This window comes from Sceloporus undulatus, chromosome 5 (genome assembly GCF_019175285.1).
Source record: "Sceloporus undulatus isolate JIND9_A2432 ecotype Alabama chromosome 5, SceUnd_v1.1, whole genome shotgun sequence".
In the NCBI taxonomy this organism is placed as follows: domain Eukaryota; kingdom Metazoa; phylum Chordata; class Lepidosauria; order Squamata; family Phrynosomatidae; genus Sceloporus; species Sceloporus undulatus.
This window is the reverse complement of record NC_056526.1, coordinates 133,889,188-133,911,786: the sequence shown is the minus strand read 5'-3', so window position 1 is coordinate 133,911,786 and position 22,599 is coordinate 133,889,188. Positions and strand designations below refer to the sequence as shown.

The window sequence follows — 22,599 nt, the reverse complement described above, 5'->3', positions numbered from 1 at the left end:
TCACAGCCCTGCTGTTTCCTGTTTTTTCACATCCCTTATCACTCCCCACACCTGTACCAACCCACTTTCTCCCTCCCATTCAGCCCCAGCTGAAACAGCACTAAGCCTTTTTAAAATCTTGCTTTTGTTCTCAATAATATTGATCTAGTGTACAACTGATTTCATGAAGAAAAGTGGCACTTCACCAGTTGGGTGGTCACAACACTATGAAGAATTATTCTCCCATCCTGCCTTAACAAGAACTAATCTGAAAACAGCAGATAATTTAAACATTGTGGGCAAAAGAAAGATTGCCCCTTTTCTTTCAAGCTAGAGGTCTCAGGTTCGGGGTCTTGCTCTTCCATTTGTAACTATTTCACTGGACAACACCATTACTAAAGCACTCCTGTGTAATTGAATTTTACAGTTTTATAAGCAAGTTGCCCTGAAGCTTAGTGTGTCATGCCAAGGCATACTGGATGGGAGAAGTGAAGGCTTTGATAGCTTGTCACTGGCTGAAGCAGTTTCAAAACAAGTTCTGAATAAATATATGTACAAGGTAAGGAGAAAACAAGAACAAATCCTATCAGACATTTCTGACTGTTAGCAAAGTATTGTTGCCTGAATTTGTAACAGGCTTCTCTCTTCTTAGACAACTGAACTCGAGTCTGATTTACCTTCCATGGGATTCCTCTTATGATACTGCAAAGCCTAGAAAAATTATTTATCTGGCTTACAACTCCCAGATTTCCCCAGCTGTGAATAGGGAATTCTAGGCACTGTAGTCCAAAAAGTATTTTTTCCAAATCCTGAAGGCTTAGAGACATTATGAGGAATGAAGACATGAATTACTGTGAAACTTGATTCTGCGTATGTATGGCAAAGTGTGGCAAAGAAAGTGCAGTTTGTATGTCTTTTTAAACCAATTAAAAAGCGTGCACATTCACTGCAGAGAAGCTTTCATTAAATAAGTGAACAAACTGTACAAAAACAAAAAGTCTACAGTTGCTTTAAAAAAAATCCAAGCCTGGTGCACTAACTACAACTCAAACAGAAGTCAGCATAATGGCCCAAGCATTGAAAACACAGCAGATATGCTGTTCTTGAATTTACTGAATGAAGCTCAGTGACCTTACCTACCAGGGTGACGTGAACACATAGCTGGAATCCCTCTGAAATGCTCTCCCTAATTCTTGGGTGTGGTGTGAGCATGACTGTCACCAGTTTTATAAAACAGGGAGTAGGGAGATTACAGGAGGGTAAGAAAACTTTCTCAGCCTTGTTCGGATGAGCTCAGGGATTGGACAATTAATTATCTTGCTCAAAGGGCTTAGGAGATAGATCACAAACTGTATAATTTTCTGAAGTCATAAACATCAGACTTCATGAACCTTTGCACAGTTGCTTCTACTTCCCAAGAGTTGAATAACAAAAACAAGCAAAGTACCTATATAGTTTTGCCTTAGTTCCAGGGTGAAGTCTACCTAGTTTCAATACAGAAGAGCAAATTGTCATGTATTCTTTGATGTCCATAATGATCTCTTTTCCATGGCCTTACCACAAATTCTGAAGTACTACTTTCCACATTCAGTGCTAAAATTATACTTTCTTTAATGCACACACTGAAAATTATTCATAATTTGAAAGTTTTTATGCTTATAGACAGGAGTATTTCCCTGTGCTAAGCTAGCTTTGGAGACCCAAGAAGATACACCTTGATAGATTAATGAGTGAAAATGTTGCTTTATGTTTCAAACTTTATGACGCTGGCTGTTCTTGCCATACAGTTTTATTGACCAGGATGCTATCAATTCATTGAAGAGTATGAATCAAGTACAAGACATAACGAACAAGAAGCATTTGCACAGCACTTTTAAAATTTGAATCCATTTTAAAAATTAATTAAACATTGTTCCAGTCTGCAGAGGTAGCAAATAAAGTGTGGAGGCTGAGCAAGCAAAATTAATGTATATTCCAAAACTCCAACTTCAGCCCAACCAACCATGTCACTGTCTATTTGCTGCCTAAACAATCCCTGAAACACATCTAACAACTACAGAACAGGAAGACAACCATTTTTGACATGAGGATATGGTAAACCCAATCTTATTACCATGGTAACTAAATAAGATTTATGTAAAACATACAATAACTTTATTACTGTCTTTACATGAATAAAAGGGAGTGATGGAGCATTTACTACAAAAGCTGTGGGATGGAGGATACCATGTTTCTTACCATATTTAGACAAGTGAAAGGTGGTAAGGGAGCACTTAATACGTTTGATGTGTTAGTAGGGACAAACGTATTAATTATTCCAATATGTAATATGATTTTCACCACAAGGCAAAGGTTTCTAAATCTTACCATAGCAATAACAGCTGCTCCAGCCCCAGCAAGTGCCACAATAAACAAATGGAACGTCATGTTCAGCTGCAAATATAAGCAAGTGTGAAATTAAGGAGACAAACAAACAAACAAACAAACACATTATGTAAGTGTATAGCTGAAACATTATAGTCTCTCTTTATGGTTCAGAATCCACGGCAAGAGAGCTCTTAGGAATAACCAGGAAAGTCAAGGTCTAACAGTACTGCTAGCAGAGGGTAAATGTCTGCCACTGACCCCCCACTGGGCTTCTACAGTCACCAGCTGTGGCCAGTGGGCTCCTGGGCATCATTTGGCTTCTAGAAGTCTGGAAAAGTGATAGCTGTTCATTGTCCTAGTTGCACAACTACAGCAAGATGGTTCCCAAGAAGCCTTTGTTAAACACACACATACACACACACCACTGATTAGCTACAGAGGTGTGCCCCAGGGCCATCAAGGCTACATGGAAGAAGCACTACACAAAGAAGGACTAGGTACCTTCTTCTGCCACAACTGAAAAAGTAAATACACTGGCAGAAGAGTAGGATATGCCCACATAAGTCACCAACAGGATCCTAGCCGCATCTGCTCATTCCTTCTCCCTTTCATACTTTTACTCACTTCAGTAGACTCACACATCCTGAGGAAATTTTCAGACATTGTGCAAATCTTCTTTTCTTCTCCAATTGTGACAATTCCTGTAACAGATTCAGTATCTAGTGAGCTGCTGATACACCTTTAATGCAAAAAAGGTAAGCTCAGAGTATTTTGGGCCTCAAGAACCAGAGCAAAACCTGAGCTATTGTTCTTTAAAATCAGTGTAAGGGGAGTATATGGCAGGTTTAGTGCATAACTGGCTGGAAGTCACCCCAACAATCTGCACTAGAACTAGGGATTGGGTCCTGTGTCATCTGGACCACTAATAATAATAAAATAATAATAAAGCTTTTATTTGTATCCCGCTTTTCTGTGACGAGATAATCAAAGCAGCTCACAACACATTAAAATCCACATTTACAACATTGTATCCCAAATTCCCCCCCTTAAAACAGGATTAAACATGTTACAATTAAAATACCTATTAAAACAGATATATATATATCGAGGACAGAGTGGTGGGCTAATACATGAAGTGAGGGGCAGTCATTCTGTGGCTCACTAGCTGTGAGGAGGCAAGGGGCAACATGATATTTTATCCATGCAGACATGGCCAATCTCAGAGAGATTCAGGATAAGAAATTCAATAACAATAAAAACCATAAATATATACATACAGCCTTAAAACACAAGCCAGAGAGGATTAAAAAGCAACCGAAATCTAAAATTAAAAGTGAAGGTGTTCACATGAAGCAGAAGTGTTACAAATGGAGGCATGAGATAAACCAAAATCAATAATAATTGTAAGCTGCTCTGATAGCGTTTAGGGCTGAAGGGCAGGGTATAAGTACTCTAATAAAAAATAAAAAAATAGCAAATTACTACTTAGTAAAGCCTTTTTGGAAAGGGTCTTTAAAAAGTGTAAATCATAAATTGATACTGTCTTGTTTGAAGCATTGCTTTAAATATCAACTTTTAAAAAAACAGCATTACTCCCACAGTAATTCCCACTTTGCACTTGACAATAAATTATGATTAGTTTAAAACTGGTAATGTAACATCCAGTTGACTCTTTGAAGAGTAAGAGGGGACTGGAAGCACATGAACTGATGGTTCATTGATACTTGTGCACATGATGTTGGGCTATGGTTTTTCATTATATCTAATAAGAGTCCATGTATCCAGTGCACAGTCTGTGACCTGCACATCTCGAAATAGTATATTTTCCACTAGTAAATAACACTGACTGAAACTCACCCATTCTGTTCTATCAGTGTTTACATTCATTGACATTTTGGAACTAAATACTGAAAATCGCCTAACGTCTAAAACAACAATGTCAACAGTTCAGTGACTGCATTTCTAATGGAATTAAACAACAATTCATCCACTTACCAAACTGACGGAGATCCAAGCAGAGGTTTGCCCCTTCCACTAGGGTGGTATTTTTGCAAATAGTCCACAGGTTAAAATACATGTAGACAGGCAGAGATGTAAAAGCTGTAACCCCCAGCCAGGCCAGCATGAAGATGTATGTCAGCATGATAAACTGTAACAAATATTAAAAAAAAAACATGAGAAAGAAAATCTCAAGTTTTAAAAACTATTTTTGTTTTTCAAAAACAAACTCAACCAAACATAAAGCATCAAAGACATAATTCCATATCCAGAGACACAGCCATGTCAGTCTGGAAAATATCAGTATGCAACAACTTGTAGCATCTCTGCAAGGAAGTGTGCAAAACAAGTTGTAGCATAAGCTTTCGTAGACTTGGCCTACATTTTCAGTCTATGTGAGGAAGTAAACCAGGTCTACAAATTCTTATGCTACAACTTCTTTCACACAATTACTCTCAAAGGTCCTAAAAGTTCCCTTTACATACTGATAATATTGTATCATCATGCACACATTTTAATCCTACTGAACTGCTTATTCTTTTGACTGAGAAAGCCTTCCCATGTTTAAATTTGTGAAAGTAATACAATGACAAAGTGTTTATGGTTCAAAATAGAAAGGACATATTTCAATCAAAAAGATTAGGATGGAATCAAGTGAATAATTTTTTTTCTGAGGAGCAAAATAGTAAGGACTTGAAAATAAAACATATCTATCATATATTTTGGCAATTTAGAACAAGATGCAAAGCTCATGAGTTTTGGATTTAGGGCAAGATCATTAGCTCATGAGCCCATGAGTAAATGGGAGACAGCAGCAGAGAGGGAAGTGTAGCCTGCAAACTGCATGTAGCCCCAAGTCCATTTTTGTGGCTTCCAAGGGCCCTCCCCACCCCAAATGTACAGCTTCCAAGCCTCGTGTAGTCACTAATCCCTGAATGACTGGATTTGACAGGAGTACCCACTATGTCACCAACATGACATATACTGCGGCAGAATATGCCACTTATTGAATTCTGGTAGTAGAACAGCTGAAATGGTCCAGAGTCATGGGTGTGGACCTTCAGTTTATAGTAACAGAACCAACTTTGCATCAGCTCCAAATCTCTGACAAAGTATACTTATCCTCATGTCAACAACTGTTACACCTATGTCAGCATGGCATAGCATAGAGTATTCTACATCACCACCAGTATATAAATGCTAGACAGGATAAACACTCTAATGTACACTAAATCAGATGATTTAGTGTGCAGCATAACTATCTGCTGCCACATGTTGTTTGTATTTAAATCTCACAAGGAGGAAGATTGCTATTGAGGACTGGGAGAAAGAGCTAGAGTAGCCAACTGGTTATGGGATGGGAGACAGGGTGAAAACACATTGCCCACAATAACTGTACGCTCCTTTTTACAACTTAATGTGCCATTGACAAAAGACAATCTACCATCGAGGTAAAGGAAGGTGGTAAAGACAATACGTTGGTGGGTGATCTTTTAAAAAATAACAAAAGTGCTCCCTTTTTAAAGAAAAACCACCAACTATTACATGTTATGGTTTGTCATTTGCTGGTATTTCTGTTTTGCAGCTCCTACTAAGCAGCAGTACTTAAGTAGATGAGACATTTCTGCCAACCGCAGGCACTCACGTTGAAGTAATTAGCTGGAAGCAAGTTAAGTCATTCAAGAATTTCAAATAAAAGACTAAAAATAAAGGGCCATTCTTGAATTACTATCAGATTTAACCTGTTTTGTTCTTGCAGCCTTTAAACAAGTTCTGAGTACTGATGTATTTGGCAGTGAAAAGATTCTAAGGGAATAGTTAAATTACATTAATTCTGTAAAAGTTGACAAAGGTATCTCTTTTTTTTTATTCTATACGCTTCTAAGGTTTAATTCCTAGATTGGAAGCTATGTGCTTGTTGTTGTGGTGTGCCTTCAAGTTATTTTTTACTTATGGAGACCAGAAGATCAACCTATCAGAGGTTTTTCTTGACAACTTTCTTTAGAGGGGATTTGCCATTGCCATCCTCTGAGGCTGAGAGAGAATGACTTGCCCAAGGTCACCCAGTGGGTTTTTATGTTCAAGCGGGGATTTGAACCCTGGTTTCCAGGACACACTCCAATGCTCAAAGCACTACACCACACTGGCCCTCCATGTGCCTACTTACCACTTAAATATTTGCCAGGGGAATTGTAAGGCTGAGTTAAAACACATAATGTGAAATAAAAGGGTAGCCACATTGGCTGTGCAGCTAAGGTATGACAAAATCTAAAATCCACAGTGATATTTTGGGCCAACTCCAAAGCATACCACAACTTATGCAAGTTTTCAAAGCTTCACTGGCTTCTTCATCGGGCAGAGATGTTCAAAATCATACAGGAGAAAAATCGTGATGCTGTTAAGAGTCACAGGCCTACATTCTATCTGAGATGTTGTCAGTTAAGATGGTAATGAAGGATTTCAATACAGCTTGTGGAATTTGTATAAAAAGAGGTGTCATGTCCATATCATTACAGGCACAACTGGCTGAAGACAATATCACTTGGCTCCTGCATGATAATTTATTCTGGCACAGACATTTTCTGAAGACCCACACCACTACTTTCTGCAGAAGAACAGAAATCATGTAGCCCTTCAGATGCTGTTGGATGGAACTTTCCAGCATTTCTCATCATAGGCTATTCTTGCAACATAAGGATGAGACCTGGGCTGGTTATAGGGAGCACATTACTCCCCTGTTGATACAGCTTCACTGGCAACCACTTTTTCCAGGAATAATTCACAATGCTGGTGAATTGTCTGCAGCTAGCTGTGATATGCTCTGTAGCCAGTTGTGCCTGTAAAGCCCTATACAGCTAAAGTCCAGACTATCTGAAAGCCTGAACTTCTCATTTGAGCTTATCCAAATCTTACAATCTGGGGCAAGTCCCTCTCCATTCCACCATACTCATATCTGGTGAGCCTTCACTATGCAACTCTCACCCAAGGGGGAAGGTTCAGCTGGGCCCTCTCTGCTCTTTTTTCAACAGCAAGCAAAAATCTTCTTTTTAAAACAAAGATTCACCCTTTAACTGGTTAGGGTAGAAGGATGTGCAATAGGTGTGCTGTTGTTTTTTTAATGTGTGTGTGTGTTTATTTGGTACTTTTGTTTTAAAATAATGTTTTAATGGGATTGATTCTTTGATGCTTGTTAACTTTTGTACATATTGTTTTTAGCTATTTTATTTATTATATTATATTTATTTTATTTTAACATATACTGAAAATCACTTTGGATCCCATAACAGGAGAAAGGCAGGATAGAAACCAAATCAAATTAAATCAAACAAACAATCAATAAATCAATAAGACTATTCTGGTTTTCAGACCTACAGTATCTGGAAACCTGCACAATCTCCACCCCAGGTTTACAGAGTGTTGTCCATCATTGACATTGTGTTTAAATTAATAATTAAAAGCTGCCTAGAAAACAGTATAGACTATTAGGAGTAAGCCACAATAGCCTAGCAGCTACTCAAGTGATATTCTCCATTTATCTCAATTAGTAAGATGCTTCCTGATAGTCCCAGACAGAATGCCACTGATAAATGTAAAACATAAAGCAAAAATAATTCTGAGTTCCCATCAAAGGGGGGGGGGAATCAAAAGGTCATCTGAGCAATATCAACAGCAGTTCAGCACAAGAATCTGGAATGATCAATTGAGATGACCATAGTGGTTAGGGACAATGGGTAATCTGTCCATAGAGCACAGAACATTATCTGGCATCATGAGGCCTCCAGGCCTGAGTCCTGCATTGGAGACTGAAGTAACAGCCAAGTAGTACTTCTGGTTTGCAGACAATGTCTAGAGAACTGCATGATCCCCACCTCAGCTCTACAGACTATTGTCCAGTGTGTCCATGATCAAGTACATCATTCTCACAGAATATAAGAGTCTTTTCCTGTTAAGTCAGTCAGTCAGTTTATTGTATTTCAAGTGAACAGCCATTTTATACACATACAAAAAAAAGACAAAAAGGGAGCAGCTTAAAATAGAAATAATTGAGCTTCATGGGTAAAGTCATTTCCCAAAGCTTTCTTAAGATCTGTGAAGATGCCAATGGTATTACAAAGGCAGCTATGTTCCAGAGGAAAGAACAGAGCATGAATAGTTTTAGAACTATGCAGTTGGTGCACAGCTAGAGGTGATGAAACACCTGCTCCCAGTTCAGTGAGTCTTCTTATGTCTACAAATGCTTTGGAAATCTTAACACTGACCCATGCCCAGACAGCTCCCTAGTGTTGCTGGCAAAGACTAGAACTGGTGGTGGAAATAAGACAGTCATCCTGGCAGGATAAGAACTGGCCTCTAAGGTATATAGAACCAATGTTTCCAACTCCTTTAAATAAGCTGTTATCCTACCTCCCTTTATTTATATTTAGAACAGGAATTAACTCCATTAATACAATATTATGGTGGCATCCAATTAAGTGCCAGTTGAAAAACATTTTATTTTCCACAGCATTTCCTATATGTGTTTTATCTCCCGTGCCTCATTTTATGATGCCCTCTTACCAACTCCTGTTTTTATTGCAACTGTTGTTCTACTATTATTATTATTGGATTATAATTGTCATACATTATTATTGTTAACTGTTGGTTGTAAATTGCTCTATAAAAGGTTTTTTTTAAGTCAGTGTATACATGATTTTAAAGAAATGAAAAGATAATGTGTGAAATGAGGATTACTTATAAAAATAGAAGTACTGTAAACTATAATACAAGAAAAATGTGGTTGGTTGTGCTAGAGTTCTGTCAGAGCTTGACCATTCAGCTGGACTGTACCATTGTTCTGCCATGAACACTGACAAATTTTGAAAAACCACACTATTATACACATGTGTGCTGACTCTGTGTGCATGACACCAACACAATCTTCCACCTGCAAATGGTGTAAGGAATGGGGAATTTATACTACTAAATTTTAGGGTGGTAGGCATGAAATAAAATTGGATGTTTGCTGTTTAGAGTGGTATGGCAGTAGCAGAACTGCCTGTTCACATAGAGGGCTTTTAAAGAATAATTTCAGGACACATCTAGTTTGCCTCAGGACTGGAGACAAAAGGAGTTTGATTTTTCTTAGTCAACACCCTAAGTCTAGGTGACTTGAAGAACTATGTGTGCTTTAACTCCAAGGGAAGAAATATTTACAACTTGATTTACTATAAGGCACAAGACCACCTTATTTCTCATTCTGGCTTTCTCACTTTCTTGGCATTGTGAGAAAAAAAAATCTCTTGTTTACATAAGGCCTATCATCATCATCATCATCATTATTATTATTATTATTGGAGTACCAAAGTCACTACATGCTAGCATGGAATATGTGCAATGGCTCCTTCCACTGAATAACTAATTCCATTAATGTAAGAATGCATTATCTATTTTTGTTGACTTGTGAGGAAAAGATGTGCTTAACAGCTAAAAAAAAAATGGCAATATTTTAGCCAGCTGCCTACTGATCTCTTACAGCTTTCACCAGTCCTGGGAATGATGGGAGCTGGAGGGAATCAGTTTCCCTATTCTTGCCTTATAGATAATATAAAGTGCATTGCAATCAGCCCACATGTCTAGACAACTTATGGAGCTCTTGCAAGTGATTCAGGAAATTATTGCACTGGCTTTTATTCCTCCGCTAGGTACGGGATGTAAATGCATAGGGATGGATTCTATTACACAGCTCCATCCCCGGGCAGTACTCATCCTGTACCCAAAAGGTTGGAGAGAAGCCTGGATCAGGTACAGGATGAGTACTGGCCAGAGATGGAGCTGTGTGATAGATTCCATTTCTGTGTGTATACATCTCATGCCTAGCATAGGAATAAAAGCCAGTACGGTGATCTCCTTAAGCTGCTGGTTAGAAATCTTTAAGAATCCAAATTCCTAACCATGGTTGCCTGTTGAATAATTTACAAGACTAATAAAGCTATTGTTACATTTAGGATAGAATTTTGCACTCAGTTACTCAGGACTAAGTCCCACAGAATTTTATTTATTTGGGTTAAATGTGGTTTTAGTGCTTCCATGAAGAGTTCCACATCATAAGACAACTGTACCTACAGTTACATATCCTGCTTCAGAACTTCATGTATAATTTTGAGTGCACAGAGACATTTTGCATTGAGCTTTACATACATGGTTAGATGTTTAAAAGGGCCACAGGCCAATTTGAACAGGGCTGTAGACACAAATTCTGAAAGTACATCAATACTTCTGCAAACTTCATTAATTCAATGGCGTTAACTCTAGTTGGGGCTAGCAACTGGATTTAAGCCAAAGGTGGGGATTTTACAGCTCTTCAAATGTTGAATTTTAGCTTCCAGTACTCTTTCCCATTTGCTATGTGGAACAGACCTGCTGGGGTTGCAGTTCAATAACATCTGGAAAGCTGCATGATTCCCACTCTTAGTTTATGCCATGAGCTTGTGTCTCTATCCATGCTTTAGTTTCTAGTGAAAGCATTCCGTGAAACCATTATGTTTTCAACAACCACCTAACCAGATGTGAGCAATATCCATTAGTCTGTCTTTACTGTTTGGGATGGGTGTGTGTGAAGACAATTTCATTCTTCTTCTTTTTTTCTGTGCTGTGTAGTTAGGAAGAAGATGCTACATTAATACAAATACAGTGTGCTGTAACAACCACTTTTCTTCTTCATCCCCCATGCACCTCTCTGCATTAATGAATGCAGAAAAACTACAGGAGCCAGAACATGAGCACAGGCCAGAATGGCCTTGATTCAAGAGCAACCACTCCTGTTCTTCACTCCTCATTCTTACCCTAGATTTATCAATTTACACTCTTGCTTTCTGCAGCAGACTTGAAGCAAAACTGCCAAGAGTTGTAATTCATCCAAAGTTACAGCTTCTATATTAGCTCTTCCCTTATTCTTGAAATGTCCATTTATCTCCTTCTACATAATTAATTGAACTCAATGTGATTGATTTTTTTCCAGGTTTGTTTTCCTGTCACCAACTGTTTATTCATGAGAAAGAAAATAAGAATGCTATGTGGAATGTACTGTTAATAAAGAATCAATGTAAGTGATCTATCATTCCTCTGAGATATTTTTAATTAAATCCACAATGAAACTGATATGCACATGATTTTATTTTTAAAAAGTAACAATATGTGTTAGAGGGAGAAAAAATATTTCTGAAATAAAAAGACATTTCATCAGAAACTTCCATGAACTTTGTGCATAATTGTGTAGGGTGGGGCACACTTTAAAAAAAACAAAAATATACGTTAAATAAATAAATATTTGTTTGTATGTTTGGTCTCAGAGATGCTGTACTGTGCGTGACCTAAAACTGACCTTGCACACTGCAGCATGTGAGAAATTTGTGCCCACACATTGCTATCTTCTCCATGCATTTGTGCCAGAAAAGTGAAAGAAGCCTACTCAGCTCTGAGTTTTTGAAGGGAAGCTCTTCTCCCAGTCCATCCACTTTCTGAGACTGTTCTAGTGGAGATGCAAAGCGTGGCTTTCTTTCTTTTCTCTTTTTTACTGATCTTGGCCTTGGGTGCTCTGTACAAGGTAGGTTGCATCCCCCCCCCCCCGTTTTTTTTTACTGCTTACATTCAAAGACCTTTTTATTCAGATAGGCTTTTGACCACAGACCACACTTTCTAAGGAGATGGTTCTAAACTTTGGTGAATTTTAAGTTGTGTTTTAATAATAATAATAATAATAATAATAATAATAATAGTTTATTTATATCCCGCCCCTTGAGGTCAATTGGGGCGGCTAACAGCGATAAAATACAATACATTGTAGATCAAAATTCCCTCCTCCCCTTAAAAATTATTAAATCAATTATAATTAAAACTAACTAATTAAACAACATTAACACATACACATTATTACAAGACAAAAACAAAACAGAACAGAACAAAACAGTAAACTACGGTAGCATTTCCAAGGAGGACCTTGGGGACTCTCATAAGAACAGGGTTCCTGAGGCCAGGGCTATTCCAGAAAGGCCTGCTGGAAGAGATCCGTCTTGACAGCCTTTTTAACGCTGTCTAAAGATGTCAATTGACAGATCTCGTCCGGCAGGTCGTTCCATAATCTGGGGGCGACAACAGAAAATGCCCTCTGGGAGGTAGCTGAAAGCCTAGCTCTTTGAGGCTGCAGCAAATTCCTCCCAGAGGACCGGAGTGTGCGGGGAGGATTATATGGGAGGAGGCGGTCCCTAAGATAGTTTGGACCCAAGCCATTTATTCTTGCATGCTTGTACTTCTCTATGTTTTAACTGTTCTTGCTCTATTTAATTTTACTGTGTGGAGTCTTGACTACCACATGGAGCTTTGGGGGTGGTGGAGAAAAATGAGATAAAACACTAATTAAATATGATGATGACAAGGATAATGGTGATGTAGCTTGTGAAGCTACCCTAACATTTAACATCCCTCCAGTTATCCATCTAGTGATCCAGCTGACTTGAGTCCCAGCTAACTAGTTTAAGCCACAGCTTTGGAGAAAATGCTGTGTATAAATAAAATAGTATAATAAATTCTAGCTCCTGCTTTCCAAGACTTCCCTTATTCTAGGATTGCACAACTAGAAGCAACCAAACACAACCCGCTAATCACATTTTAGTGACAAGTCCCTAAACGGCACAGAGAGTGCTTATAGTATCTGCTGTACTATACAAACAGCTCGGCCTATGATATTACAATCTACTCTAATTTGTTCTACTCTAACTTAGAGAGTGTACATTATCACACCAGCATATAAACTGCATGACATGAGTGTAGGAAGACCCTAGGCTGGAGAGACACAGCCGCTTGTGCCATTGCTCACCATACAATGTTTTTCTTTTGTTGTGTGTACAGGCACATGAGTGGTCAGATGCACCATTGATTCATTGCACCAGAAAGCTGTCACGCACCTCATGAAGCGAAATTACGACAAACATAGCAGGTCCCTAATAATGCAATGGATGTAATAAAAACTTTGGTAAACTGATCAGTCATGGGGTGAAGAGGGGTAAAGGGGGCATATAAGGGGGCTCTCCATGATTGTGATTTGTCGAGTGTACTACTCATGTTACTGTGTGGCCAATCACACAGGGTATCCAATGAGAAGGCAGCTGGGTGAGACAAGAGAGGCACCTGTGACTGTCACTGGTGGTGTTTGTGCAATGGTGCACATGCATGGGGGAAGAACTGAAAGGCATGGCTTGATGTCATGTGGTGTGGAATGCCCATGGTTTGATGTTGTGTGGCATGAATTGGTGTTCATCCTGCCTTGGGAATGGGACATGTGGACAGTGTGGGTTCTTTATCCTTTTTTGTAATCTTTTATATCTAACTACTTTGTATAAGAACCTACCATATTTTTTTCTTCTCCTCTCTTAGATTAGTGGGGATGAAAAAAAACCTGACTTTTATGGGCCATCTCTACTACCATTTTATTGTCAGTAGTTCAAAAAACTACTAAAGGTCTGGTACACACCACCAGGAAGTGGTGTCCTGGCGGCAATAATAGGGCTAGGGACCATGCACCAACTGCACGGTCCCGAGCCCTACTATGTGCAGGTGGTGACCTAATGGTGGCCTCCCATCCACACGGAGGCACCATCTTTATATAAGGGATGTGCATCGTCCGCACATCACTGCGTGTCGCTTACATTGTGAGTACACCAATGGCGCATTTGTGGCGTAAGCCAGGCACCACAAAAAGAACCTGGAGGGACATTGCATGTTTTGGCGGCTGTGGCATCCCTCCAGAGTTAAAACGAATGCCTGCAGGCTGTCATTTTCAGGCGGTCTGTACCGCACCAAAGTTATCTAAGGCCCGGTACATGCGGGCAGCGAAACGCCGCCCCTTTTTGCTGTGCAGTTGTGCAGCAGTATCCACATGTGGCTGCACAGAGGCACACTCAAAAAGGAGCCACTCTAGGCGGCTCCTTTTTTTGTGCCATCATAATGGCTGTGATGCAGCCCTATGACGCTGCTTCTGCTGACAGGCATCTGTATGCAGTGCCACAGCTGCACAGCTGTGGCACCCACTGTGTGGACGGGTACACACACCTGTGACGTCACTATCTAGCCCCAATATCACTGGAATATGCCCATCTGTACTGGGCCTTAATGAGAAAAAATAGTTTCTAATCACTTACAGAAGACAGAAACCAAGCCCCAAAAAGATATTATCTTTGAAAAACGGAGCAGAAAATATTCACTGACAATGTTTAGGCAGAATTATATCACTAATAAGAATATGGAAGTGCCATAAAAGTGACATTTTAAAAATGGACAATCCAGTCTTGACTTTCAGCTTCTTCAACTTTAACAAGTTCAACATCCCATTTCCTGACATCATTAAAACGTATCTGTTCTCCACCATAAATCATGGTAAGAGAGACAGGAAAGGAGAGAAATACACCAGAATGACAGAGACTAATTTAGAAATTATGGGCTGGGCTGGGCTGGACAGAACTTGACAGGGCATTGCAATTTTGAACAGAAGACTCAGGTTGCTTTGGGGGGAAGAGGGAGTGATTCAGCCATGATTAAATTAGCAACATGAAATATGCTTATATGTGTGTTTACATGAAGCAAGGAACAACATTGAAATTTTTATCCAAATCTTTTCACAGATTTTTCAAATGTGGGGCAAGTAGGGTTTGGGAGGGGGTAATAATCCATCTAAGAGTAAATTGAATCTACACACACACACACTGGGCTTTGAATCAGACCCAGTTCTGTTCAAAAATGTACAGCGGGGATGTCAAGGTTAATCAGTTATCATTTTTGTCAGGATTTTCTTTAAAAAGATTAAAAACAGACCTCTCCATGTGTCTCAACACAAAGATACTTTATATAGGGTGTAAAAGGAGGAAACAAGAACAAATTACCTGGCCCAATGATCTGGAAGGGAGTCCAGGATCTGATCATGTTGCAACAGATTTATCTTTCTCAGTAATATCATTTTTGTTGATATATATATAATTTTGTCCTCCATTGTAAAAAAAAAATAGTGAATTTTGAAGAAAATTATAACGACATACAAAATTCTATATTACACAATACTTCAGTACTAGCTTCAAGAGAGAGCTGGACCTGAGCCCAAGTGAGAGGAAAACAGCTGCAAGAGGGGAAATTAATGCAACTGCACAAGCTAATAGAATGATGGGAATGAGAAAGGTGAGTGGGCGCGCAACGTGGGAAGAAGCCATGGGTAAAATAGAAGACCTCCAACAATGTGGGCAGAGACTCGAAACAGAAACTCAGAGGTGATCAGTCCATTGTTGCCTCATCAGACTGGAGGAGTAGGAGAAGCAGGAGCACCATCACCACCACAGCCAAGGAAAACAGCTCTAAATTCTTCACCAATTCCTCTACCTCCAAAAGCAGCTCCCAAATATGTCCTGGCTGGACTGAATGGGACCCAAAGGGAATGTGACAGGCTTTAACAGAAACGTTTGAATAGATGACGTGGTTGTGTATCCGTTCCATGTTTATCTAGAGATAACTTATAGCAAAAATAATTTTCACATCCAATTGGATTAAAGGGACAGGAAAACAAAATATATGGATAAAGTAAGGGCCACCTTATTAACTATTTAATTCTGATCTGCAGTAGGGCTGCTTACCATGGTGTAGAAGCAGGTGTAACCTTACCTCCTCCCCAGGATGTCAAGGGTGAGCCACCCTTAACCCCAGAGGGAAGCTAATCAATCTTGCTTGTCCCTGGACAGTTCCAGTTGTTCTCTTTCCTATCTCCAAGTCCCATGACACAACTGTCCCTTTGTAAAGTCCCTTTAAGAAATGGTGATCATGGGTACTCATCAATTATTGACCAAGATCTCATTTTCCCACATTAACTTACTAAACCTACTGACCACAATTAAATGTTAATTTTAATTAATAACTCCTAACGCAACTAACTTACATTTTATCCAATCCTTGAAAGCATCATCCAAAACCTACTTTCCCACAGTATCCATGCAATCAATGAGTGCTTAGAGTGTCCCATTCTAACTTCAATAGATGTGACAGCACCAACAGGCTCTCACAGGGAGCTACTTGGCTGGTGAGGCAGCAGTGCTGGCAAATGGGTCAAACTTGCTGTTGCCTTGTCTAGCTCATGTGCACAACAATGTGATGTTGCATCAGATTGGACCTGGAGCAGATGGTTAACACTGTGGTCACTCTGGGACATAATGCTCCAGACTGGCCCCAGTTTAAGTGGCCAGTGTAGACCCATCATTAATTGTGGCTACAGAGAAAGTCCTGACTCCGGTAGTTTTCAGTCTCTTAGGGTGGTGTGAACCACAAAAGGTCTCTACTCAAAACTTCAATTTCTGGACTGGTTCACGTAGGGAGAGTTAATAATCACATATCTTGTTTGTGCTTGACATATATGGGTGGCCTAGGGAGCCTTCTCTGTGACTCAGAGTAGTGTTCAAGCTGCCACACTACCAAATTCCCATTTCATTTGGCAGAAGAGTGAGTTCTGTAGAATATAATTTGATGTGGGTGATGCTTGTCCTTATACACTATCTCCCCATCTGTCACTCAAATAAACTGATATTTATCAAGATGTACAGAGTGCTTTTCAAATGGGGAAGGGACAACATGTGGAAAAGTATCCCTGGACATCTTTTTTCCCATTTAAATTGTCCACCTTCCCTCTCTTATGCGCCTAGTGCCAATTGGCTGGGACAGTGCAAAGTGGGAATGAGCAGGAGTGTGGAGGAATGTCAATATATATGTGCCCCTTGTGGTCATTCGCAGGAGGGCTAGTCACCCCACTGACTGAGTGTTTTCTTTAGATTTAGATGTACTGCTTTGAGTGTGGTAGAAAGTTTAGGAGCGTTTGGAATATGAAAAGAACATGGAATATTTTATGTAAGCTTTCGTGGCAGGTTATTTAAGGCTGCAGAGTGTGTGGTTTCATTTATATCCCTTGGGATGTCATAAGAAAATGGCAAAAAAAAAGAGAGAGAGAGAGAGAGAGAGAGAGAGTTGTTAATATGTAAAAGTGAACTGCTGGATCAGCAGATCATTAGGGAACATCATTTTCCACAGAGAAACAAAAATATCTTTTTGCTTTTAGCAGGGAAGAAAACAGATTAACACTGTGATGTCTAGAAACACTTTTCACTAGAGATACAAAGCAGGGCACAACAGTAAAAAAAAAAGAATTACAATCGATCATGAATGTTGTGAACACTTTGAGTGCTCACAAATTTACTTGCAACTCCAGACTGACTCCATGCTTTCCTCCCACAGTTTGAGTCTGGCTTCCTCCCACCTTGGCAATGCATTTGACAGATGTAGAGCCCAGCACATTAAGTGCTGATTCAGTCGTTTGTCTAGTCCAAATTTTAAAAACACTGCATGTGCACATATTCATTAAATTACTTTTGCCACCATTTTAAGCACTGAAAAATTGCCTCAAAAATAGGTTAGTGATATCATCAGCACCCAGCATATCAGAGAAATGCACAATCAACTATTCTTGTCTACACACAAAACCAGCTTTTCTCAAGAGCTTGTTCTGTGTGTGTACCAAAGAAAGAAGACTATATGTCAAATAAAAGGACGTAAGAGCACTTCCACAGTGGCATGACATCCCTCTCCCTCTTTTTGGCTGGCTTGTGGATGGCACTGGCATTATGCCCTGCATAGAAGACGAATGCCAACAGTGCACTGGTGAATCCATGAGCAGCTGTACAGGACCACTGAGAAAATGATGCTGGAATGTACATGGGGGACAATGATCACTTTCTACTGCTGAACATCTAGCAGGAAAACTTAGCATCCCGCAGTTAACAGGATGCATGCGCTGGATCTCATTTTCCTGCCATCTCTTTTACTGGTGTACTTGCAACGGGGCATTTACATGGGTGAGTATGACTTGCTTTAAATTAAAGTGCACCTCTTAAGCTGCACTGGCATTGATGCATTTAGACATCCCTGCAAAGGTGCACTTTTGGGAAGAAGTGGGGGGAAAAAATCTTTTTAAAGTGGCTTTTCTCCCCATAAGACGGCTTGAGAACATGTCATCTAAATGCCCCACCTTGAAGCCGGCCAGAAAACTGCCTTATTTTGACCGTCTGTTTTACCCCTTTATTAAAGATAGGAGTCTTCATAAGAATACTCTTTTCTGCATCTTCTTTCCTTCTTATCTGATACCAAAGCTACATTCTGCCCATGGTGAGCTACATAGAATCATAGAGTTGGAAGAGACCGCAAAGGCCATCCAGTCCAACCCCCTGCCATGCAGGAACTCTCTATCAAAGCATCCCCAACAGATGGCCATCCAGCCTCTGCTTAAAGACCTCCAAGGAAGGAGACTTCACTACACAACGAGGGAGTGTGTTCCACTGTGGAACAGCCCTTACTATCAGGAAGTTCTTCCTAATGTTGAGGTGGAATCTCTTTTCTTGTAGCTTGCATCCATTGCTCCGATTCCTAGTCTCTGGAGCATCTGAAAACAAGTCAGCTCCCACCTCAGTATGACATCCCTTCAAGTATTTAAACAGGGCTATCATATCACCTCTTAACCTTCTCTACTCCAGGCTAAACATCCCCAGCTCCTTAAGTCATTCCTCATAGGACATGGTTTCCAGAGCTTTCACCATTTTAGTCGCCCTCCTTTGGACACGTTCCAGTTTTTAAACATCCTTTTAAAATTGTGGTGCCCAGAACTGGACACAATATTCCAGATGGGGCTTCACCAAAGCAGAATAGAGTGGCACTAATTCTTCCCTTGATCTAGATACTATACTTTTACTGATGCAGCCTAAAATTGCATTGGCCTTGTTAGCTGCCGCATCGCACTGTTGACTCATGTTCAACTTGTGGTCTACTTGAACTCCTAGATCCCTTTCACATGTAGTCTTGTTCAGCCATGTGTCCCCCATCCTATATTTCATTTTTCTGCCCTAAGTGCAGTACCTTACATTTCTCCGTGTTGAAGTTCATTTTGTTAGAATTGGCACAGCTTTCTAGTCTATTCAGGTCGTTTTGAATTTTGATCCTGTCCTCTGGAGTATTACCTATTCCTCCTAATTTGGTGTCATCTGCAAATTTGATATGACTTTGCTATGGCCTGAATCTGAGGAGCAAAAGACAAAGAAGAATAAAAAAGGAAGCTAGGACTACGTGCTTCCTTCACAAGATGAATAAGAATATTATTGACTGTAATGGAGAATGTAGATTGTAAAGAAGATTTTGGAGGAAGGATAAGTAGTTCTGGAGGGTTTTGGAGGAAAGGTAAGTTTTAAGTGCCGATGAAGCATCCAAGAAGAGATAGCTGAAAGACATGATGTGACCCAATGTTCAATGTCAGACAAAAGTTCTGGAGCAGAAAAATAAAACTGCTTATCATCAGCATAAAGATGATGCTGAAAACCATACGAACGGATATGATTACCAAGAGATGTATAAAGAAAATAACAACAGGCCCAAAACTACACTCTACAAGTAGTCTTGCATGAAGACATCCCACAGCCATCTGTCTCATGTAAAAGAGCTCGCCCCATGTTCTTGTGCCAGTGTTCCAGAGAAAATCATATTTCTGATTATATTGGGAAATAAAGTATGAAGTGCTACTAAAAAATAATCCAAGAAATGAGAGCAGTCAAGTTTATTAATCTTCCAAGGGAAATGGGGAAAGCACAATTTGAGAATGCATATGCAATGTGTAATAACGTGTGTATAGAACAGAAAGTACATTATATTTTACCTTTGAAAAGACAAAGAAAACTGCAAAATAGAAAGACAAGCCATTCCTGTTCTAATTCATCAAACTGTTGGATAATAATCTACTAAGCACCAGAGCAAGAGTATTCAAAGATATCAGCCTATCACATTAAATTGATGTGAATACCTCAAAGAAAGATGTATGTGGCTGATAAAGGCTATCTTACTGACGGAGTTTGAAATCTCATTAATGATTAAGCATTTCTGCTTAAGTATGGACAACAGCTAATAAATAACCTGGCAGGAAAAGCAAAACAATTAACTGAGAGAACCAAGATGTCACAGAGTCCTGTCATAATAAAAAAATTAATCACTTGTGGTCATACCAATATAGAGATCCAAAGTGCTTCCTTTGCAGGCTGTTTCTGGAACAAACACGATGAATTATGCTCGATGAGAAGTGTGCTAATTTTAAAAAAGGAATTCCCAATTGCTTTGAAAAATTAAGAATAAAACAGATGAACTAGGTCTTTCAGAACAACACAAAATGTATGTTTGAAAATGTTTCCTATGAATAAGGACTTTGAGCTAATACTAACAGAATTTTGAGTGTTACTGTTCAGAAAAACAAGAAGACATGGCTTTTGTTATCAGATCTGACCCTATATTTATAAGGTTGGCAAAGTGATTTTAAATGCCAACTTAACTAATTTGGTAGCTGCATGGGCATGCATACATGTAAACACACACAGAAAACAATACTTATAATAATACAGGTTGCATATCCCTTATCTGGAATTCCAAAATCCATAATGCTACAAATTCCAAAATTGTCCACATGGGTGGCTAAGATAGTGACACCTAAGTACAAAATCATCCAAAATACTATATATAAAATTAGCTTCAGGCTATGTATATCATTTAGATATGGGTCCACTCTCCAAGATATCTCACTGTATAGAACTATGCCAAAACCTGAAAAAAAATTCTGAAATCCAAAACACTTCTGGTCCCAAGCATTTCAAATAAGGGATAAGCAACATTTTCTATAATAAAGTTGAAATACTCTAGAATTCAGAATCAAAATAATAGTTTCCAAACAACTGTCTCCAGTTCTTCAGATAAACAGATAAGGATGCCTTTGTGTCCAAATATCTGGCTCAATCAATATTTACCTAAGGAAGGGGTAGGCAACCTTTTTGAGCCGGGGGCCAGATTGCTGTCCCTCAGACAACTGGGGGGCCGAAGCCAAAAAATGTAGGACACATTTTTTAACAATGGAGGACATGCGAAAAAATTTGATAATTTTTTTAAAATGTTAATATAAATGCATGTTTCTTAGGCATGATCAAAATGGAGGACATTTGGGCCTCAGAAGCTGGCTGATATCAATATCACCATCATCATCATCATCATCACCACCATCACCACCACTATCATTGTTAAAGCAGACCTTTTAGCATTAAAAGCACCAAAAACACACAGAAATGCACTTTGGAAAGTCACACTGTCTCACCTTCAGAAAGAGTGAGTGCATGTCTCAGAAACTGACTGATATCATCATCATCATCATCATCATCACCATTATCATTGTTAAAACAAAGCAGACCTGTACAAATGGAATGGAAATCCTCCTCCTCCTCCTGCTACTCTGCTTCTTCTTTCTCCTCCTCCTCCTGCTCCTTCCTTCCTTCCTCCCTCCTCCTCCTCCTTCTTCTTCCTCCTCCTTCCTCCTCCTCTTCCTCCTTCCTTCCTCCCTCCTCCTCCTCTTCCTTCTCCTCTTCCCCCGGCCCCTTCCTGCCCTGCCCGCGGCTGTCTGGCAGCCGCGGGAAAGGAGGGAAGGAGGAGGAGGACCCCCGCCCCCTTCCTGCCCTGCCCAAGGAGGAGCACAACAATAATAAAAGATCTTGCCCACAAACATTTGAAGTAGGGCCCAGTATTGCAGTTTTGGATAATATTTTGCGTGTACACAATTACTGGCTTTTGGGTTTTTTTGGGTGGGGGGTTTGCAATGAAAATTGCAATGCTTGCAGGAAAAAAACACATGTGGCTGTTTGCAAAACACATTTTCTGGGGGCACGGTGGTGGGTGGTGGTTGGTTTTGCATTCTTTGCCACAAGGCCTTCACAGTTTGTTCAGACAAAAAACACAACAAAAACGTGGTGTAGTTTCTGCACAAAATAATTTTTCCAAATTGGGTAGGTGCAGATACCTGTGAAAATTGCACAAAATGCCCACCACTGTATTGTCGTCCTGGATGTGTTTCTCACAAATGTTGGGAAAAAATTTTGGGTGGGGATCAGTGACATTAATAACTGTAAATCTTATTTTCATCCATACAAAGGGTTAGGAGGCCTTGTTTGTGTAACATTTCAAACCATCTGCACATAAGTCACATATGGATACTAGTTAATTGATTCTTCATCAGCAGATTTTGTTTTACACGGATTCACTAGCTACAAGACTATGGGCATCTTCATACAAGTGCACTGGTTTTTGTAAATTGAACACCTGAGATAAATCTCAACGTGATAGAACGACCCACAT

The 22,599-nt window shown here is 39.6% G+C and overlaps 1 protein-coding gene across 1 annotated transcript in view; it reads right to left on the bottom strand.

Annotated features, from left to right (window-relative positions):
- Positions 1-22,599, bottom strand: part of GPM6A (glycoprotein M6A) — a 135,401-nt gene that overhangs the window by 3,787 nt on the left and 109,015 nt on the right. The window contains 5 exon segments of the mRNA XM_042470134.1: positions 2,347-2,412; positions 2,971-3,047; positions 4,342-4,495; positions 18,471-18,472; positions 21,532-21,544. Coding sequence (XP_042326068.1) covers positions 2,347-2,412; positions 2,971-3,047; positions 4,342-4,495; positions 18,471-18,472; positions 21,532-21,544 — 312 coding nt within the window.